Here is an 18,985-nt window from a genome sequence, read left to right on the forward strand (position 1 = left end):
AAATTCATATTGAAGGCTTGTTGATGAAACTATATATTATTTAATTAGTTATTTCTAATATACATAATATGAATTAACATTTGATAAGAGCTTAAGTTTAAATTTAAGTTAAAATTCCATATTTTCGATTTTTAAACTAAGCTTAAGCTAAACGAGCTTCATGTCTGCTTAAAATCAATAGATTCTGCTGACTGCATAAAAGAAACTATTGATTCGATCGATATTACTAAATTAGGCTTAACCATTACACTGTGAAGTTCAAAGCTTCGCCAAGCGTGACTTTTGTATCAGTGTGCAAAGCTATTTTATACATGGGAATCGAGAAAGAGTTGTCGCAACAACAATAAAAACAACAGCAAATAATAACAATGACCGCTGTGTAAAGCAAGTGAAATGTGAAAGAGAATGTATGTATATGTAAGCTACGTGTTTGTATATGTAATGTATATTATGTTATCATAAAGCGAAAAAAAAATGAGAAAAAAGGAAATATTGCAAGCAAAACCATAAATAGCAAAATAATGTGATAAGCGCACATTGAACGACGTTCAGTCAGTTGCCAGCCATTGGCCACATGGAGAGTTTTTGGTTTAGGTAAGCCAACGGCAGCAGAGGAAGAACGCATCAGCAGCACCAAGCCTCAGTCGCAGCCGCAGAATTTGTAGTAGTAGTAGTAGCAACGACAACCACAATGGACGACAAGTGCAGCTGAAGAAGGACAACGAACAACGCACAAAGCAATGCATACGAATTTGATGGGAGCAACGAAGTACCCCACCTCCCATATCTCGCTTTGCTCTCTCTCTGTCTCTCTCTCTCTCTGTTTCCATCACACTCTCTATTTCTGGTGCTCAGCCGAACGACCGACACAGGCAAGCCAGCATAATACAATTTATCGTTGTCAAAGTTATCGCACACATACTCGACTACTATGTCGCTGTTCACGTTTTGGGGGGCAGTCAAATTTGCGGGGCAACGACGAAGTTAGGTCGCGCAGCGTTGCACAGTGTCTGAACCCCTAATGGACAAATCAGTTTTTTTTTTACATACTAACAAATTCAATGTTGAGTAGTATGTCTACAATTTAACTGAAATTTTGTACAAATGCTTTTAAAAGTTTAGTTTTATTTGTATTTTCACAAGAGTAAGAAATATAAATATATATAAATGTTTAAAACAAATTTTCATCCTCACTATTGCCAGCAACTTAATTGGTTTAAGACCACTGTGCGTATTTGGACTCCAACTTTACAATCGTTGTCGTCGTCGCCCGTTTTGCGGTTGCTTTTGCCAGAGTATTTCTAGTTCATGCATTGAACATGTACATATGTATGCATTTGTATATTTGAGTGTGTAAGTCTTTGCTTGTGTGTTTGCTTTTGGTTTTACTTTTTTTTTCGTTGAAATTGAAAATGCGTGTAACGTGTGTTAATCGACTCACTTGAGTCGAGGCCTGCCCCAACTAGCCCCCACTAGCCCCATTGCACCACAGCGCAAAGCAAAAGTAGGCGTTGTTTTACCCGCGATAATTTCTGGTCATATTCCTCCCCTCTCTAGACCACCTATTGCTCCCCCCACCTTAATCACAATGCAGTTGGCAGCGGTAGTTGAAAATTATCATGACTATTCGCTTGCTTGTAGTTTTAGTTGTTGTTGTTGTCAATTTGTAGAGATAATAAAAACTAACAAGTTGTAGTTTTATTTGCCAAAGCAACAGCAGCAAGTTCGTTGACCAGACAACAGCTGAATTGGAGACATGTCGTGTCACGATCGTTTCAGCAAAAATGTTATGCACAAAAATATTTGATGATAATTTATATTTAGCAGTTGTCTAATAATTTTGTTTAAATTAAATGTTTATTTTCAATGCTGTTGTGAAGTGCTCTTTTTGTGTCAATTAAGTACGATATGTATCAACATTTTTAAGCACATCTCTAATGTGTTTCTACATTTATTTATTGCAGTTGCCAGCTCGTCTAGTCAAGGTCGTCCATCTGTCTCTTTTTGGCACATTTGCGAGCGAATTGAAAAGAATAACACAGCAACACCAGCAAAAGCTAAAGCTCTTCGCTAATGGGCGCAGCAGCAACGCCGGCAGCGACGGCGGCAGAGGGACAGTGACAGCAGCAGATGCACTAACATGGATTAAAAATGTGCAAAAGACAAAAACACACAAAAGACATCGGCACATAAAAACAAAAGCAACACCAGACCAAAAACTCGGCAAACGACAACAGACAGAAACAAAAACAATAACGACAGCAATAACGAAGCCGAACTACCGATGCTTTAGTTGCCCCATCTCATTCTAGCTAGTATGTGTATGTCTCTCTCAATTGCGTAGAAATGAAAAGGAAATACAACAGTGGCCAACAAAAAGGGCGAGGAGCTAAAATTTGTAAGTACAATTATTTGCGCATCAACTGACAAATTGCCAAGTAAAATTTATGCAATATCGATAACGAAATAAGAAAAGCATATTCTTTTAATTGATAATTAGTCGCTCACTTGTGCCATTTTCAAATCATTCCACCAGATATGTTTGCTCAGAGAACATATTCCGCATACCCATTGGAATTTTAATTTTAACTTGTACCTTTGAAAAAGTATGAACATACGTACATACGTTGATATTAACTAAGATTAATTAAATGCGCAGTAATTAAGTATTAAAAAAAAGCTATGCCAGGGTCAGTTGCGCTTAAGATGAATCTAATACGAGATGAGACGTTTGGTGTACAACATTAATTGAGTTGCAACAAAATGATTGCATAAAAAACAACACACAAAAATGATACTAAAGAGAAATTCACAAAAATATGCAAAGTAAATAAAATTCCAACAGCGACGTCAACGCATAAAAATGCAAATGAATATGAGAGTACAAAACAAAAACAAAACGAATATAAAAAGCAAAAAAAAAATCTCGCGGCTGTGTGGGAGAGCACTAAGTGGGGCGACGACTGCGGTGTGAATGGAACAAATGGGAGATGGGAGGCATTGAGAGTTGAACACAAACTCACATACACATACAAAACATACGCACATACACTGCGTATGCATACGCACGCAGTCAAATGTCATTTGTCGTTGCAGGCTTGCTCTGTTGGAGCTTTGAGCTACATATACATACAAACATGCAAATGGATGACAAACACTCATACTCACTCACACACACTCATATTAATAGGCATGACAGAGGAATGAAGCTGGCGCAAAATGTTTGAAATTCAAGCAAGTTGAAATGTTTTGCATATAAATTCGTATTTTTAGTTTTGCTCTGGTCTCTGCTGCCGCTGCTGATATTGCTGCGACGACGGCGCTGCTTTTCATTCATGTTTTGTTTTGTTTTTTTTTGTTTTTGTTTTTCTTAAATTTTTATTTATTCTTGGTAGTTGTAGTTGTTGCTTTTGTTTTCATTTTTCTTTCAGCGCTTTTGGCCATTTTTGAGTCACAGCTACTGCTTGTATTGTTGTTATTCTTATAAATTATGTACAAAATGTTGTTGATGTCATTTGCAAGTGAAATGGAAAACTTTAAGTTGCCACCATGACAAACAAGGGGAAGGAAGGGGAATGAGTCAAAATTATTTTTATATTTAAATACATTGGAATGTCTTAAATATGCCGTCTTCCTCTCATTTAATGGTTTTAGCTTTAATTAAAAGTTGAAATAAAAGCTTTAAAGTTTAAGAGACTTGAAATTTTTATGTCAGCTCCTCTCAGTTACATAGTTCTCGTTTCTCGTCTTTTCTACTCAAAGCAGATGCCAACTTTAATTCAACAAAAAAAAAGGCAGCCCAAGAATCGCAAAAAAAAAATGTAAGAAAGAAAACAATATTAAATGTAAAAGGGCAAGAATAGACGAACGGGAGAAAAGGGGTGTCATAACTTTTTTATTGGCGTCGAAGCACTATGAAATATTAAGCAATAAAGCAAAAAAAAAAAACTTTTCAACTTGAAATGTAATACACACAGACAGACAAAACATATGAGTTAGTGTGTAGTATGTGTGTGTAGGGAGCTGCTAGTGCAGCTGTTAAAAATAGTAGTTGAAAAGGTAGCAGCTCTGTCGACGTTGACGTCGACGTCGTCAACATTTGTTGTTTGTGCTGTGCCAGCATTTTTTGCGCCTGGTGTAATGGATGAGAAAAGAAACATAGAGTGAGAGAGATGGCGACAGGATGATCATAGTACAAGGTGGTGGAATGTAGGTGGCGCTGCCCGAAATATTGCCAGTAAGCGGAGTAAGAAGCTTCGTTCGTCGTGGCCAAACATAAATTTATTTGTTTGCTTTGCCTGCTTCTTGATATTATTCGTTCTTTTTCTGCCGTCGTCGTCTTCTATTTTTCTCTTTTTGTTTTTTGTTTAGTTTAACTTGATTTATGAGCCTTGCACACACACACACACACATACGCACCAATCGAACTTTATTGATAGTCGCGCTGTGGCAATAAAATGTTGAGGGGAGTTGGGCAGAAACGCAAGATGCTGAAAGAAATGCGTATGTGTGAGTGAGTGCGGCTAAATGTATGCCATGTTTATGTTTGTCACTTGTTTATCGCCAAGAAAACTGACAGAAGCAGACAAACAACAAGTAAGCAAAAAAGTGCTGGACAAAGTCACAAGAGCGCATTCGTTATCTCTTTGGCTTAAAAAAAGTTTTGCTTAGCCAAAAAGCAGGTCAGCTAAAGCTACAGCTTAAAAGAGGTTATTAAAGAGCCAAATGTAAAGCGTGTAATTTACCAGTATCAGAGAGAGTTAGAAAGAGACAGCCAACACGATAGATGTGTCTATCGAAACGCCTAAGGAACATGCGACACTGCTACACAAAGCGAGGAAGGAGTGTGGAGTGCACATAAAATGGCGCGCAAAAAATATAAAAAAGAGTTACGTGCCAAAGCCAGAGTAGCGAGCGCGTGACTTGAAGGCAAATGCAGGTAAAGGAACACACAAGAACGAAAGTTTTAAGTCAAGTTTTGACTGCCCTAGACCCTTCCATTTCGTTTTATACGGTGAATTTACCAATTAATCACTTTACATAAGAATGCCTATTTCGAAAAAAATAAAAAAAATTGTCTCTTTCTCTTAAGATTTCTTTATTTTAAATTAATCAAATTCTTTAAATTTAATATTTATAAACTTGTCAGAATTAAGAATTCATTTAATTTTAATTTAAATAAGACCACAGATTACCAGATGATTAGTTTACATTGTTTGTCAAAGTTTTCTTTAGTAGGGCACCAAAGTAAGATATACAATTGCAACAATTGACTCTTGTTGAATAGGGACATTAAAACAAAGAATTCTTTCTCTTTATGTTAAAGTTATTACAGACTAAGAATCTATTCGTACGCTTATTCAGATTGTGTATTACGCGTTCTAAAAATGTTCTCTTTAGAGCCAATATACCCTGTTTAAACTTTTTCTAAAGTAAGGGTCTGAAAAAGCTCAAAGAGAAGGCAAAGCCCACTTACACACAACCACACTTGTATTGCACACAGCAACAGCTATAATGACGACAAAAAGCCCAACGGCTTAATGAGTGGCCTTCTAAGGGGAGCAGGCGGGTAAGCCACTTATGTATATGTGTGCGTGAATATGTTTGTTGGTGTGCGAGGCTGGGCACCTGCCAAAAAAGCAACAAGCAAATAAACACAAGTAGGCAAAGCTAAAGCGTCACATGCAAATAAAAATACAGCAACAACAACAAAACGTGACGCTCTAACAATAAAAGTAAACAAAAGAAAAAAAAAGTCAAAATGTGCGCACAATAAAAATACTCGCACAATTTACGAAAAAAAATGAAGCTTTAACAAGAGGAGCAACAACAACTGTCTCAGAGCAGCTTATGGCTGCGAATGTTCGTTTCACATGCCAAAATGTTTCATAGCCCCGTCAGCGAAAGAGTGCGAGAGAGTGGGCGGGCAGCCATGTTTCAATACGCAAACGTTTTTCAACGCTCTCTCCATGTGCAGGGCTCCTTCTCACTCTTCTATTTTATATCTCTCTCTGCTCCACATCACTTGCGTTCTTCCGCTTTGTCTCGTGTCCCACATCTTAAGCGCAGCATGCATGTTTCGCTGTAATGGCGGCAACGTCGTCGTCGCCTATGGCGCCCCTAAGCATCAAACAATTGTGTGCGCTCATCCCAAAGCTCTTCCCTCCGCCTCACGCACATCAACACAGCTACAGCCACCTGCTGCCATTGCACACAGCAACCAACATTATCCATAAAAAGTTGCTTGCATTTTGCAACTACATTTATTGTTTTGGATAATCTTTATTGTTCTACTACGTGTGTATGTTAGTATGAAGTGTGCATTAATGAGAGCTGAACATCTGAACATACAGTGAAAGCTCAAACAACAGCTGTCAATTTTATAGTCTTTTTTTTAAGAATAATAAATAATTATCTAATTAACTCTTTATATATTATTTTTTGATTAACTGTAAGCTGGCGTAAAATAAATTTTAAATTGTTGCAATTTTATTCATTTATAATTTAATTTACGTATTTCAAATATTTATTTTAAATTTACATTATGTGATTTATTTAATTATATGCATTCAATGCCCATTATATGTGGAACCACTGTGCACTACTTTATTCGTCATGAGATGATGATACTTGCAATCTTACTCCCACTAATTCCCTCTCTCTTTCTGACTGACTGCTTGGCTTGTAATTATTGTCATTACGTCATAAGCATGCAAAACCGTTGCTTTGCCGCTGTCGACACTCAAAAGCTGCGCGCTCTTCACCTCTCTCTGTCTCTCTCGAACTCTTACACAAACACACAGACACGCATTGCGCGCTGCCAATCGGTTTCTGTTTTGATTTGGCGCGCGGCTCTGAGAATCTTTGACTTTCTTGTTGATGATGATGTTGGTGTTGTTGTTTGTTGGTGGTATTTTTATATACGTTTATTTTAATGTGCATTTAAATGTTTGTTTTACGTAATAATTTGTTATTTTTATTGTTAGAACATGCTATGAATTACTAATGGGCGACTGTAGGTGGGAGAATGCTCATTTCCCATTTGGCCATTTGACATGCAAAAAAGCAAAAAAAAAAAATGCTGGCAATTAACTTGACGTCTGACAAGGCACGCGATAAAAGCTGACAAGAGTCAAGTAATTTTTTGTACCGCTCAAATGGAGCGTAAAATTGGAGAAAACAAAAACAAAAAATAATGGTCAAAATAACTGCAATTGAACTTGAATGAGTTGTCAGCGAGCGCAATGCAAATCAAAAGCTCGAGCCCAGCACATGTATGTGTGAGTGTGGCAATTTTCCAATTAGAACGAGCTTTCCGTATGCGCGTGTATGTGTGTTTGGGAGTGGGGTGCAGTGATGCATTTAATGAAATTGATAAACGGCAATAAACACACGCAATTGATTGCATGTCATTTACTCTCACTTTCTCACGAGTGGAACAAATGCACACACACTCTTATGTCTATATATATTAATACGTACATATATGCATGAATGTGTGTGCTACCGCTCTAGCGGCGTCCGCACAACAACAACTGCTCAGCAAACTAAACAGCTGAGCGTTAGCCAAAACGTCGTTACATACACAAATACAAACCCCCCTCATGAATACATGAACTGCGCATGTATTTGTGCTTTTAGCTAAATTACAAAATATAAACAGAGACAACAGCTTACCGTTAGTTTAATGACTGCGGCCCATCAATTACGCTGTCCACTAAAAATTTATGAGCTTTTAATTAAGCTCAAATAGAACAATTGCAACTATTCAAACCGCATCGAATGCACATTATCACTTTTTATCCAAATGTCGTCTTTGATGATTTGCATCAAGCTGTGAGGTTCCTAAAATGTGTCTTCCTTTCACCAAAATGCCGCATTTATATTTATTTTATATTTTTCTAGAAAAAATTCGCGCACAACGCGTGCGTATCCCACAACAACAAAATAAGAACTGCAATCAGAGTGACAAGGCGCATACATCTGAAAAATATCACCAAATCTTACCGAATATACTGGCTTTATAAGAAATCTACCGAAAAATATCGTACCGTTTAATAATCAGCTGCTTGTGCAGTGGCAACCTTTGACATGGACTGTTAAACAAGGTTGTGAATTGCGCAAGATAAAAGACTTCAAATATATCACATTACACCAATATATGATTACAAATTGTAGTGGGTTTTAATACAAGTTTAAATCTACAAATCTGATGGACTATTTTTAATCATTTTCATCAATATTTAGTACATTTTTATTCTGAGCGTGTGACGCAATTGCTCTTTACTAAGAGAGAAGCAACCTTGAATTTGCACGCAGTGGCAACGCCGTTAACATCAGCCACAACTGGTGTGTGTTTGTGTGTGCGTGCATTTTGCGAAAAAATAATTTAATCAAATTAAAAATTGAATTAGAAAACGAATCGTGTAAGGCTTGAAACGTGCCGGCCGCCACGTGCTGCATATAACTATGGCCAATCGTACTCGCAACAATACTACCAAGGTTGAGGCGCTGATCGAGAGCTGTCGCAGCGAAGGCAAATGGCAGCGCGTCATCGAATTAACCGACGAGCTGAAAACGGGATCACCACATAACGGTAAAGGTCACCATATGTCTACCACAACAACTACCTTCATGACAATAGTCTCCTTTTACTCTCTCCCTCTTCAGAGTGCCTGGCAAACTTCCTGGTGGGCGAGGCGCGATTGGAAAATTATCTTGAGGAGCATGCGGTGGCGCCCGAAACGAACTTTGGCCGCGCCAAGAGCGGTCTGGCCGAAGCCCGTCGCTTCCTCAACCTGGCTCTGGGAGAAAGCGGCCAAAAGGCGGGCATTGCACTCGATGCGTACCTGCTGCTAGCCAAGCTATCCTACGCCTGCGGCGAATATGAGCAGAGTCTAGAGAACTTTGTCAAGGCGGAGCTCAACACGCTCGCCGAGAAGGAGCTCACATTGTAATACATCATTTACCATACTATGTGATTGTTACTATAGTTACTTTCATTTTTCTTTGGCACAGACGCAGCCTCAAGATTCTCGCCGAGTCGTATGCCATCAAGGGACTGTGTCTGGAGCAGCAGGCATCGAAGCCTACGTCCAAGTTTAAAAAGGCCGAAAAGGACACGGAAATGGTAAGCAACGGACTTAATTCATATGAGCTCGCTACACCGCTCTTAGCAGGCCAAATTCAATTGCAAGTTTTAGACACATTTTGCAGTTTTCAATATTGCGAGTTCAGACAACCCCAAGATATGTCTTTATCAGTTAGTTTTATTCAAGAAATTGTATTAATCTATTTTTTTTATTTTATTTAATAAGTCCAGAAGCACGTCAACTTTCCTCCAGTCTCCATCTAACTCGTCTTAAATTTATAAAATGATGTACAAACTGAATATTCGTATTCATATATTGTGTAGAAATTTCAACCTTTTAACTCTCACTGTTTTGACAGTAGGTTGAGTGACTACAAACATTTGTACAATATATTTATAATTTTAATTTGCAACACATGCTAATAATTCCCGCAGCAAGGTGTAAAGTTTAAGAGTTGTAAAACGGAATCAGCGTTAAAAGCGTTCATAAAAAAAAATTAATTCTTGAAAGGTGGTCACAGTTTAATAGTAAAGACAACAAATAGTGGGATGTTGTTTTAAATAAAAAACCTTAAAATTAATAAGCTGATCCGTAAAACAGAATCAATAAATTTGAATGATTTAAAAAATGTAAAAATATCACATAGCAAAATTAAAATGATGGGAATATTACAAAAAAACGAAAGGAAGAAAATAAGAAGGTTCTTTCTGTGTGTCTGTCAAACAGAAACAATTATAACTGCTATTAAAAAATTAGTTTAGTTTTACAGTCTAAACTACAAAGTTATGATCAAAGGGCAAATTTTAAATAAATTAAGAACAATTCAAAGTGAAGAGCAAAGTACAAGAAATGTAAATTTATAAAGTATCTAGGCATAGGTTTACAGATCAAGTGTAGATTTATAACTATTTACCAACGTGAAAGGAACTGTAAGCTAATCCATTAATTTATCTGATTTGTAGATCTGCTGCTTTGAGCGTGCCTCCGATCTGGGTCTGCTGTATCTGCAGGAATACGACATTGTCAGTGGCAGCAACAACTCGTCCAACAATTCCACCGCCGGCTCCACGTTGAACGTCAATGCTGGCGGCGGAGTGCAGCAGTCGACGAGCAGCTTCGCCATCAGCAGCACCATTCCAAGCAGCGGCGTTACCCTCGAGGTGAGCCGACGCATGGGCGCCATACTCGAGACGGCGCTGCAAAGGGCGCCCATTGTGCTGATCAAGGCGGGCAAGCTGCAGGTGGCCGTGGAACGCTATCGCATCATGCTGAATGCCATCGAGACGCGTGCAACGCAATCGTTGCGTCTAACGCTCGCCCGCCAGCTGGCCGAGGTGTTGTTGCGCGGCGTCTCCGGCACAATTTATGCTCCGCCATTTACCACCAAGTCCGGCGGCAGCACCTTGAGAGGCGGCGGGGCCACCAAGCGTCTGTGGAAGCCACGGAAGTATGCGGGACGTCAACAGTTTACGCCACGCAATCAACAAGAGGAAGTCATACTGCTCCTGCTCATCGCCGAGGCACTCGCCGTTCGCGACACTGTGCTTTCCCAGAGTCCGGAATTTCGTTTGGCACGGCAACATGCCATGGGCAATGTGACGGCTGTCTACGATCTCCTCACGCTGGCCACGATACGTTGGGGTCTCGTGCAGCTGCTCAACGAGTCCTTCGAGAAGGCGCTCAAGTTCAGCTTTGGCGAGCAGCACGTTTGGAGGCAGTACGCGCTGAGCCTGATGGCCGCCGAGAAGCATTCCCATGCGCTGCGTGTGCTGCAGGAGTCCATGAAGCTAACGCCTGGCGATCCGTTGCCATGCCTGCTGGCATCGCGACTCTGCTACGAGAGCCTGGAGACAGTCAAGCAGGGACTGGACTATGCCCAGCAGGCGCTTAAGCGAGAGGTGAAAGGTATGTAGAGCGTAAATATTGAATAGTTTGATATTAGTATTCAGTGATTTGACAATAATAATTAGTAAAAGAGAGATTGGTGACAGACTTAACATTATAGCTAGATAATATGAATGGATAGATGGGTATATCTTTTATTTGAAGAATATTTTGCTGAGAACTACGAAAAAGCAATGATATTGAACTGCTAGAGGGAAATGGATAGATTTTCCTTCTGAAGATAACTGTCTGATATTTTTACATTACAATTACCATCCAATAAGGCTGGGTTCTTCAAATTGCCATATTAAGTGAATAATAGTATGAAAGATTTTGGATTAATTGCCATGGAATATCCCTTCACATAGCACACATTTGAAAATTATGTAGAGAAGGCTTCTTATTTTAAAAGAACTGTTGTCAACTCAATCCTACACACTTTTTATATAAGCAGGGGGAGTTTGTCTTAGACTAAGTATAGAAAAGCTTATCAAAGAACAGCAAAGCTTCATAGAAACACATCGATTTCAGTAATTTTAGTTGTTTAGAAATTGTCATTAGCATCATGAAAAGTCGTATGCGGTTTAAAAACAAATTCAACAAAATAAAACTAGAAAGGTACAGTCGAGTGCGCTCGAAATTGCGGTATTATTCTCAAAATATACCAAAATAATATACTATAATATACTAAAAATATGCTTAACTGTATATTTTGTACATCAATATAGTACCACAATCAAAATATTCTACAGACGGCAGAATATACCAGATTCTCAGTCAAAGTAACTAAGACCCCTAGTAACTTCGGCAAGTTGTATCTGATCGCAACCAAATTTTTAGGAATCACAATTACTATAGTTTTTATTGTACCAAGATTCGCGACTCTAGCTTTAAAATTACGCTTGTTATTTGATTTTTGATGATTTGCGGGGGCGGAAGTGGGCATGGTAAAAATTTGAAACAAACTTGGTCTGCGTGCAAACATAACAAATGCTGTCGAAATTTTGTATAGCTCTGTCTCTTATAGTCTCTAAGATCCAGTGTTTCATACGGACAGACAGACAGACGGACCTCGTCTCGTTTATTTATAATTACTTTTACTCAAATATAATGATTAGGACTTGACTTGTAAGAAGAACTTGGAAATAATCAGGATTATTTGGGAAATAGAATGTTTTAAAAGTAATTATGTAAATATTTCCGAGTATTAATAATGAATATAACGTGAGTCACATTATCAACATTAATGGAATATTGGGAAAATCCTTTTTCTTTACATAATTAGTCTGTAAATTCTAACAATTCACATTTACATCTTCTTTCTAGGCCTGCGTCCATCGCGCAGTCAACTCTTTGTGGGCATCGGTCACCAGCAGCTGGCGATACAAGCGACTCTGAAGAGCGATCGCGATGCCTACAACAAGTTGGCGCTGGAGTCGCTGGAGCGAGCTGTGCAACAGGATGGCAACGATCATCTGGCCGAGTATTATTTGTCGCTGCAGTATGCGCTGCTTAATCAGCTGGGGGATGCGTTGAGTCACATACGCTTTGCCCTGGCACTGCGCATGGAGCATGCGCCGTGTTTGCATCTGTTTGCATTGCTTTTGACAGCTTCACGACGACCCCGCGAGGCGCTGGGCGTAGTGGAGGATGCCCTGCATGAGTTTCCCGACAACCTGCAGCTGCTGCATGTGAAGGCGCATCTTCAGCTCAATCTCGAGGATGCCGAGACAGCGCTGTCCACGGTGCAGCACATGCTCGCCGTCTGGCGGGATGTCTACGAGGCGCAGCTGGCCGGCGAGGAGGAGAAACATTCCGACACAAAGAGTGGCGTTCACTTGGTGCATTCTTCCCAAATGTCCGACAAGGATTCGAGTAAGTATACGCCATGTGTGGTCGAAGTACGCATAACACTCTAATAATGCCTATATATATGTTCTGTATAAACACACACACACAAACAAACTTATACATATTTACACAATAATACATCGACTCTATATGTAACCACCCAATCTTCTGCGGAATGTGTCTATCTATAAACCAAATCATAAAACCATATAACAAATAATTGTGAGTCTCAAATGCAAATGTACCCCTAATTGTTAAATACATTTTCGGATCACACCGAACTTGCTTATACATTAGCAAAAATCTTTAAGATGCACGTCGAATTAAATATCCGCTTGAGTTTATTATGACTCAAATTTGATATCATAATTGAAATACTTTTTTGTAGTTTATGCAAGTCAAAGTTATAGTTGTTAAATTAAATAATCACAACTAAATTCATTTTGTGGTTTACAATTTAGGCTAAATTTCATTTTATAGTACGTATAGTATTATTAATATACCAAATTAATTTAAAATGCAATTCATAACTTTTTTATAAAATATGGTTTATATACTTTAAAATATTTTTGTAATACATTGAGTAGAAGAAACCGAAGTTTAATATGTTATTTACAAAATAACGTAAAGAAACACATTTTTGGAACATAGCAAAAGTGTCTGCGTGAAAGAAGGTTTACAGATAATAATGTTTAAACTGATAATGTTCAAACTAACATCGTTAAAACATTACCGGTTTTGCTAATGTATAAAATGCTTCTTTTTCAATCTTTGCGCTTTGCTTCTCTTTGCATCTCTACCTTTAAAAAGTTGATCCCTTTTGATATTAATGTTGTTCCTCTGCATGCTATATGTGTTTGCATTTTGGTGCCTGATCTTTGTTCTCCTTACCAAATCTGAATCTTTTTGAATGCCTGTCTTCCAATCTTTATGTTATCTCACTTTTTTCCATTTCTTCACTTTTCATTATTTCATGATGGTTTCGTATATAAATTACTAATTTCATTTCACTTCTTGAAGATTCCGTTTATGCTGCTTCTTTGGCCGCAGTCTCTCGAGTCGAACAAGCACTAAGCGAGGCTGCCAGCTCGTTGAGTAGCTTTACACAACGCCCCGGACCACGACGACCCTGGATGCTACAAATTGAGGTAAGCAGATTCCTAAAAACTTAAACTCAGTGCTGAAGAAAGAAAATGATTTCTTTACAGATCTGGCTGCTGTTGGCGGATGTGTATTTGCGCATTGATCAGCCTAATGAGGCATTGAATTGCATACACGAGGCCACGCAAATCTATCCGCTCTCACATCAGATAATGTTCATGGTAAGATATGCGAAAACTAGCTACAAATCGTTATTAATTGTCTTGTCTGTCATTCATTGGAACAGCGGGGTCAAGTTCATGTCTATCTCGAACAATGGCTGGATGCAAAACAATGCTTCCTCAATGCTGTTGCTGCCAATCCGAACCATACCGAAGCTCTTCGCGCTCTGGGCGAAACACACTTAATGCTGGGTGAGCCGCGACTGGCTGAGAAGATGCTCAAGGATGCTGCCAAATTGGATCCCAACTGTCCCAAAATATGGTAAGTTCTCAATATAGTAATTGCTTAATGCCTTCTCTAATCAAATTCCATTCGTTATGAACAGGTTTGCGTTGGGACAAATTATGCAGACCTTGGGGGATTTCAATGCTTCGGCCGATTGCTTTGCCACATCGCTGCAATTGGAGCCGTCGTGTCCTGTGCTGCCGTTTACCTCGATACCTTTAGTTTTCGAATAGGCATTTACTATTGTTATTTTCTGTATTCCGTTAATGCTTCAGCATACCTCAACTAACCTCAAGACGAACAGAGCAATATTACTTACTAGACATTAACTATGGTGAACCAAGTTTTTTTTATTATTATTATTATTTATCCCTTTTGTTGTTATTACTGTAAGTATTAAGACAGGCATGGAATGGTGTAAATTGAGTGTGTAAATTATTAGCTAGCCCTATTCAAAATGTTTATGATGTACCTAAGCTATTTACTTATTCTAACAACTTACTTATAAACATTGAAGCAAACTTAAACTATTTAACTGTAATAACCCAAGTTAATTCTTCTTTAATGTGTTAGTTCCTTGAGTCTATGCAATGTAACCAAAAGCTTAGGAATTTTGTTAAAGAATTTAATGGGAAACGTGGAATTTAATTGTTTGTGTATGTTATTTATTGCATATTGTTATATACGTAAACTTATACAACTGTATACCAAACTAATTATAAATATATAAATAAAAGAAATCTATGAAGACAACCAAAATCTGCATTTAACTTTAGATATTAAGGTAGAAAAGTATGAATAAGATTTCTGAACAACGAATAATTTTCAACACAAAGGTTTTTATTTGTTTCATTTGACATCATGAGTCAAAAGACTCAATTATTTATTTATTCAATTAAATATCCTTTTTATATTTTGTATGTGCTTGGAATATGAATACAAGAATGTGTAATTGCATTTTTTGGTAAAAATAGTTACATCATTAATCAGAGTATATTTTAAGTTGTAGATTGGTTTTGTGGTTAAAACAGTTGTAAAAATATTATACTTTTATATAAAATGCAATAAAGGTGAGTTAAAAATAACTGTTGATCGAATCAACTGTTTTTGAATAGGAATCGATGAGTAAATGATGAAGTTCTTTAACAACCAAGGAAACAGTTGATGCTCATTGAATGACACAACTGAGCAAAGTTTGACTGTCTATAGAAAGTTGTGTGACGTCCTTCGCGAAGAGTTTTTTGGCTTTGTCAGTTCTAATTGGCACGGCTAATTTCCGGCACTAATGGATGTCAGAAATGTGCCCCAGAGCGAAACCTCGAAGAGTTGTCGAAAAAGCCAAAGTCAAAACAAAACAAAAATAACTCAAACAAAGCGCGCGTCCGTTGTCCTGGACAACGGGGCGGGTGCGCAATCGATAAAAAAGTAAACAAAAAACTGGGAAACCGTAGCAGAAAGCAGTGAGGAAATGCATTGCTTTGGTGCACAGGAATTTGGGTTTACGACTTGTGGCAGCGCCAAAATAAATCCTCTAGAATTTGTTATGATTGCAAATCTGTGCCAGTTTTAAGTTTGACCCGCATCCCAAGCTTCTGCGATGACTCGCTGAGCCTCGTCGCAATATGACGCCAAAGAAGAAGAGACGCGCCCTGGGTCGCGGCAAAAGTCGCGCCCAAACCGAGGCAGAACACCAACAGTTGCTGGAGGCTTTAGAGCTGGCGGATAGCTGCTGCGACATTTGCCACTGCGATTGCTACAGTTCGCACAGCAGCAGCAGCCATGCAAGTGGACGCGGTCAGCCAGCGACGCTGACGGAGACGGCGCAACTCCAGCAACTGGAGCAGGAGATACAAGTGCTGGAGCAACTGCAGCGCAGCGAGAGTGCCCAAAAGAAGCGCAGGTGTCACAGCAGCCAAAGCAGACAGCGCAGCGCTTCCAAATCGCCCACAGAGGCCAAAGCAGCACACAGCCGACGAGGCTCCGCCGATTGCCAGGCGCGTAGCTCGTCGGGTCGAAGCAAGCGCTCCAAGAGCGCTGGCAGTCAACGCAGTCAGTCGAGGCAGGAGGAACCAAAGCCCAAGCAACCCAAGCGACATTCGAGGCGCGCTGCTGGGCAACGGGATTGTCAGATGTTGCAGGTATTATTCAAACCCTTCACATTGAAAGTAAGCTCATCACGGAAAATCTAAAAACTAATGATCACAAATATTTATTTTTATTCTTATACCCGCTACCCATAGAGTAGAAGGGTATTCTAACTATGAGCCGGCAGGAAATGTATGTAGGAGGCATAAATACATATATATATTATTATAACAGCCCAGACGATATAGCCATGCCTGTCGGTCTGTCTGTCCGTCTGTCTGTATAAACACCTAGATCTCAGAGTCTATAAGAGATAAAGCTATAATTTTTTTCGACATCAATTGTTTTGCTTGCAGGCAGATCAAGTTTATTTCACATTTTTGCCACGCCCATTGCCGACACCACAAATTGACAAAACTCGAATAATAAGCATAATTTTAAAGCCAGAGTCGCGAATTTTGGTATATGTATATACAATGAAGTATGCATGCAAAATTCAAAATTCAAATTATTCTTTATTTTAAATGATAGAAATAAAAACAAAAGATAGTTGTCTAATTCTCATCTGTTTTAAGAAAATGTCTCGCAGGCAACGCATATATAATATTTATTAATGTTGTATATATATATAATATTTGTTCAAAGATACACTTTCTTAAAATACGTATTGTACATATATTTATATTATATTTATTTAGCTTTTACAGTGTTAATATAATAATTTTTATAAGCAAGTATTTACTTTAATCATAAATTTATTGTATTTAAAGCAAATATTTTTGTAATATAAAAAAGACACTTATCTTGGTAATTATAATATTTCAGTTATTATTTGGTTAACAATTTCAACTGAAAAACTTAACATATCCGAACTAACAAAAATCCATTTCCATTTCTTTTTCGTAGCTCATTTTCGACGATGCTTCCACGTTGGCCATCAACGGACGAGGCAAGTCCAAGTCGCAGGAGAACATGGCCTTGGTCCCACTTCCACAATCGAATGCGCAGCTCGGACGCAACGGGAACTCATTGTGCGCCTCCATGGCCAATCTGTGTTTGGCGCCCACAGTGCGAGCTGCCTACGCTCAGGTGCCGAGCCACGATCAGAAGATACTGAATCGCATGGCGGTGAAGCGCAGTCAACAGGCGGCGGACAAGGAGCACGCGTGGCTGGCGCGTAAGTTCTGGAAAACGAGCGGTTGGAGCGACAGTTGCTGAAGTGCGAGCAGCTGGAGGAGTACAAGCGAGCGGTACATGACAAACAGTTCCAAGACTATCTGCTGACCAAGGCGCGCCTGCAGGCATTGGCCGAACGAGATCTCGCTGAGCTGCGGCGACTTCGCGGCGCCCTCGATGCCAAAGACGAGGCAGCCAAGGAGCGGCTGAAGGCCATGCGACTGGAGCGTGACCTCACTCTCTGCCAGCGTCGCTACGAGGAGTCGCGACGCAACGAAGCAGTCACATTGCAGCAGGAGGAGCAGCAGCTGGACGCCACACTCAGGAAACGTGACATTTGCATGCGACTGACGCAGCGATTGCGACGAGCCGATGAGCTGCGCAGCCAGCTGTTGGAGGGTTATCTGAAGCGTCTGCAACACGATAACCAGGTGGAGCAACTGCAGCATGAGGAGCACTGGCGAGAGCGCCAGCAATTGGAGCGTCTGAAGCGCGAGCAACTGCAGTGCGACATCCAAAAGAAACGCCAGCAATCGCAGCGATTCGAGGATTGTCGCCAACGACGGCACGAAGCACGCTTCCGCACTGCCAAGATCTCGGCCAGCCTTAGAGAACTGGTCCGTCAGTCTGTCACACCTGAAACGGCATTGGAACCGCAAGCCAACAGCTTCTACGCCCAACAGCAGTCGCAATTAGGACGTCTGCTCTTTAAGCAACAACCAACTAAGCAACTGGACAAACTAAACTAAGCAATATTTTCAGAGCTGTAATTGTTCTTGTTATGTAAATAAACAGAGCTCTATTTAAAGTGAAGAAACTATATTAGAAAAGTCGCTATACTAATAAAGCTATAAGAAATAAAAAAAAACTTAGCAAGATATAAATCTAACACTAAATTGTGAAGATTGTGATGCCAAAAGTTAGAATCACTTTCATGAGATTTTAGGAGGTAACAATCGGGATAGGAATAAAATAATTGGTATATTGATATACTACTACACCAAAGTATATCTCAGAATATAAAATATACCAGATTGTCAGTCAAAGCAATTAAAACCCAACAGGTGTAGCGGTTATTATTACTAGATTCTTTCTTTAAAAACATGATCGCAGACCGATATGGCTATACCATCTAGTATTAAAATAGTTGAAAGGTTGGCAAGTATAACAAGTCAGAAAAGAACATTTAGAAAAGTGAAATGAAAAACAAGTAAGTGCTCGACTGTTAGATACCCGTCACCCTTTTTGGACTAAAGCAAAATATTGCGGTATTCATTTTAAAATACACCAAAATAATATACCACAAAAATATTAAAAATATACTAAAGGTTATTTTAAGGTATATTGAT

The 18,985-nt window shown here is 39.2% G+C and overlaps 3 protein-coding genes across 5 annotated transcripts in view; 2 read left to right on the plus strand and 1 right to left on the minus strand.

Moving 5' to 3' along the window:
- Positions 1 to 7,949, minus strand: part of LOC117567419 (7SK snRNA methylphosphate capping enzyme bin3) — a 53,100-nt gene extending 45,151 nt beyond the window's left edge. For both annotated transcript variants that reach the window (XM_034247412.2, XM_034247409.2), the window contains exon 1: positions 7,678 to 7,949. The gene's annotated coding sequence lies outside the window, so the exon portion shown is untranslated. The remainder of the gene's footprint in view (positions 1 to 7,677) is intronic.
- Positions 7,950 to 8,217: 268 nt separating this feature from the next.
- LOC117569200 (tetratricopeptide repeat protein 7B) lies at positions 8,218 to 14,919 on the plus strand. Of its 2 annotated transcripts, XM_034250268.2 has the most exons (10): positions 8,218 to 8,349; positions 8,415 to 8,596; positions 8,671 to 8,953; positions 9,019 to 9,130; positions 10,055 to 10,997; positions 12,303 to 12,851; positions 13,848 to 13,975; positions 14,036 to 14,149; positions 14,215 to 14,411; positions 14,476 to 14,919. In XM_034250268.2, exons 2-10 carry the CDS (start codon positions 8,470 to 8,472, stop codon positions 14,606 to 14,608), a joined length of 2,586 nt encoding a protein of 861 aa, XP_034106159.1. In that variant the 5' UTR covers positions 8,218 to 8,349; positions 8,415 to 8,469; the 3' UTR covers positions 14,609 to 14,919. The 2 variants fall into 2 exon arrangements, with proteins under 2 accessions (XP_034106159.1, XP_034106160.1); XM_034250269.2 differs by having other exon boundaries at positions 8,254 to 8,596; positions 13,878 to 13,975.
- A 929-nt stretch (positions 14,920 to 15,848) lies between these two features.
- Positions 15,849 to 18,385, plus strand: LOC117566737 (trichohyalin). The gene is given in 3 exon segments (XM_052005549.1): positions 15,849 to 16,513; positions 17,367 to 17,646; positions 17,649 to 18,385. Coding segments are annotated over 3 exon segments (1,533 nt in total). The 5' UTR covers positions 15,849 to 15,997.
- Positions 18,386 to 18,985: the final 600 nt, after the last annotated feature.

Source organism: Drosophila albomicans, chromosome 3, assembly GCF_009650485.2.
Source record: "Drosophila albomicans strain 15112-1751.03 chromosome 3, ASM965048v2, whole genome shotgun sequence".
Taxonomy (NCBI): Eukaryota; Metazoa; Arthropoda; class Insecta; order Diptera; family Drosophilidae; genus Drosophila; species Drosophila albomicans.

Bases quoted from the DNA above. Each gene is read 5' to 3' on its own strand.
- LOC117569200 (XM_034250268.2), top strand. From the start codon at position 8,470: ATGGCCAATCGTACTCGCAACAATACTACCAAGGTTGAGGCGCTGATC. The intron at 8,597-8,670 runs GTAAAGGTCACC...CTCCCTCTTCAG, and splicing joins AACGGGATCACCACATAACG to AGTGCCTGGCAAACTTCCTG. The intron at 14,150-14,214 runs GTAAGATATGCG...TCATTGGAACAG, and splicing joins CACATCAGATAATGTTCATG to CGGGGTCAAGTTCATGTCTA.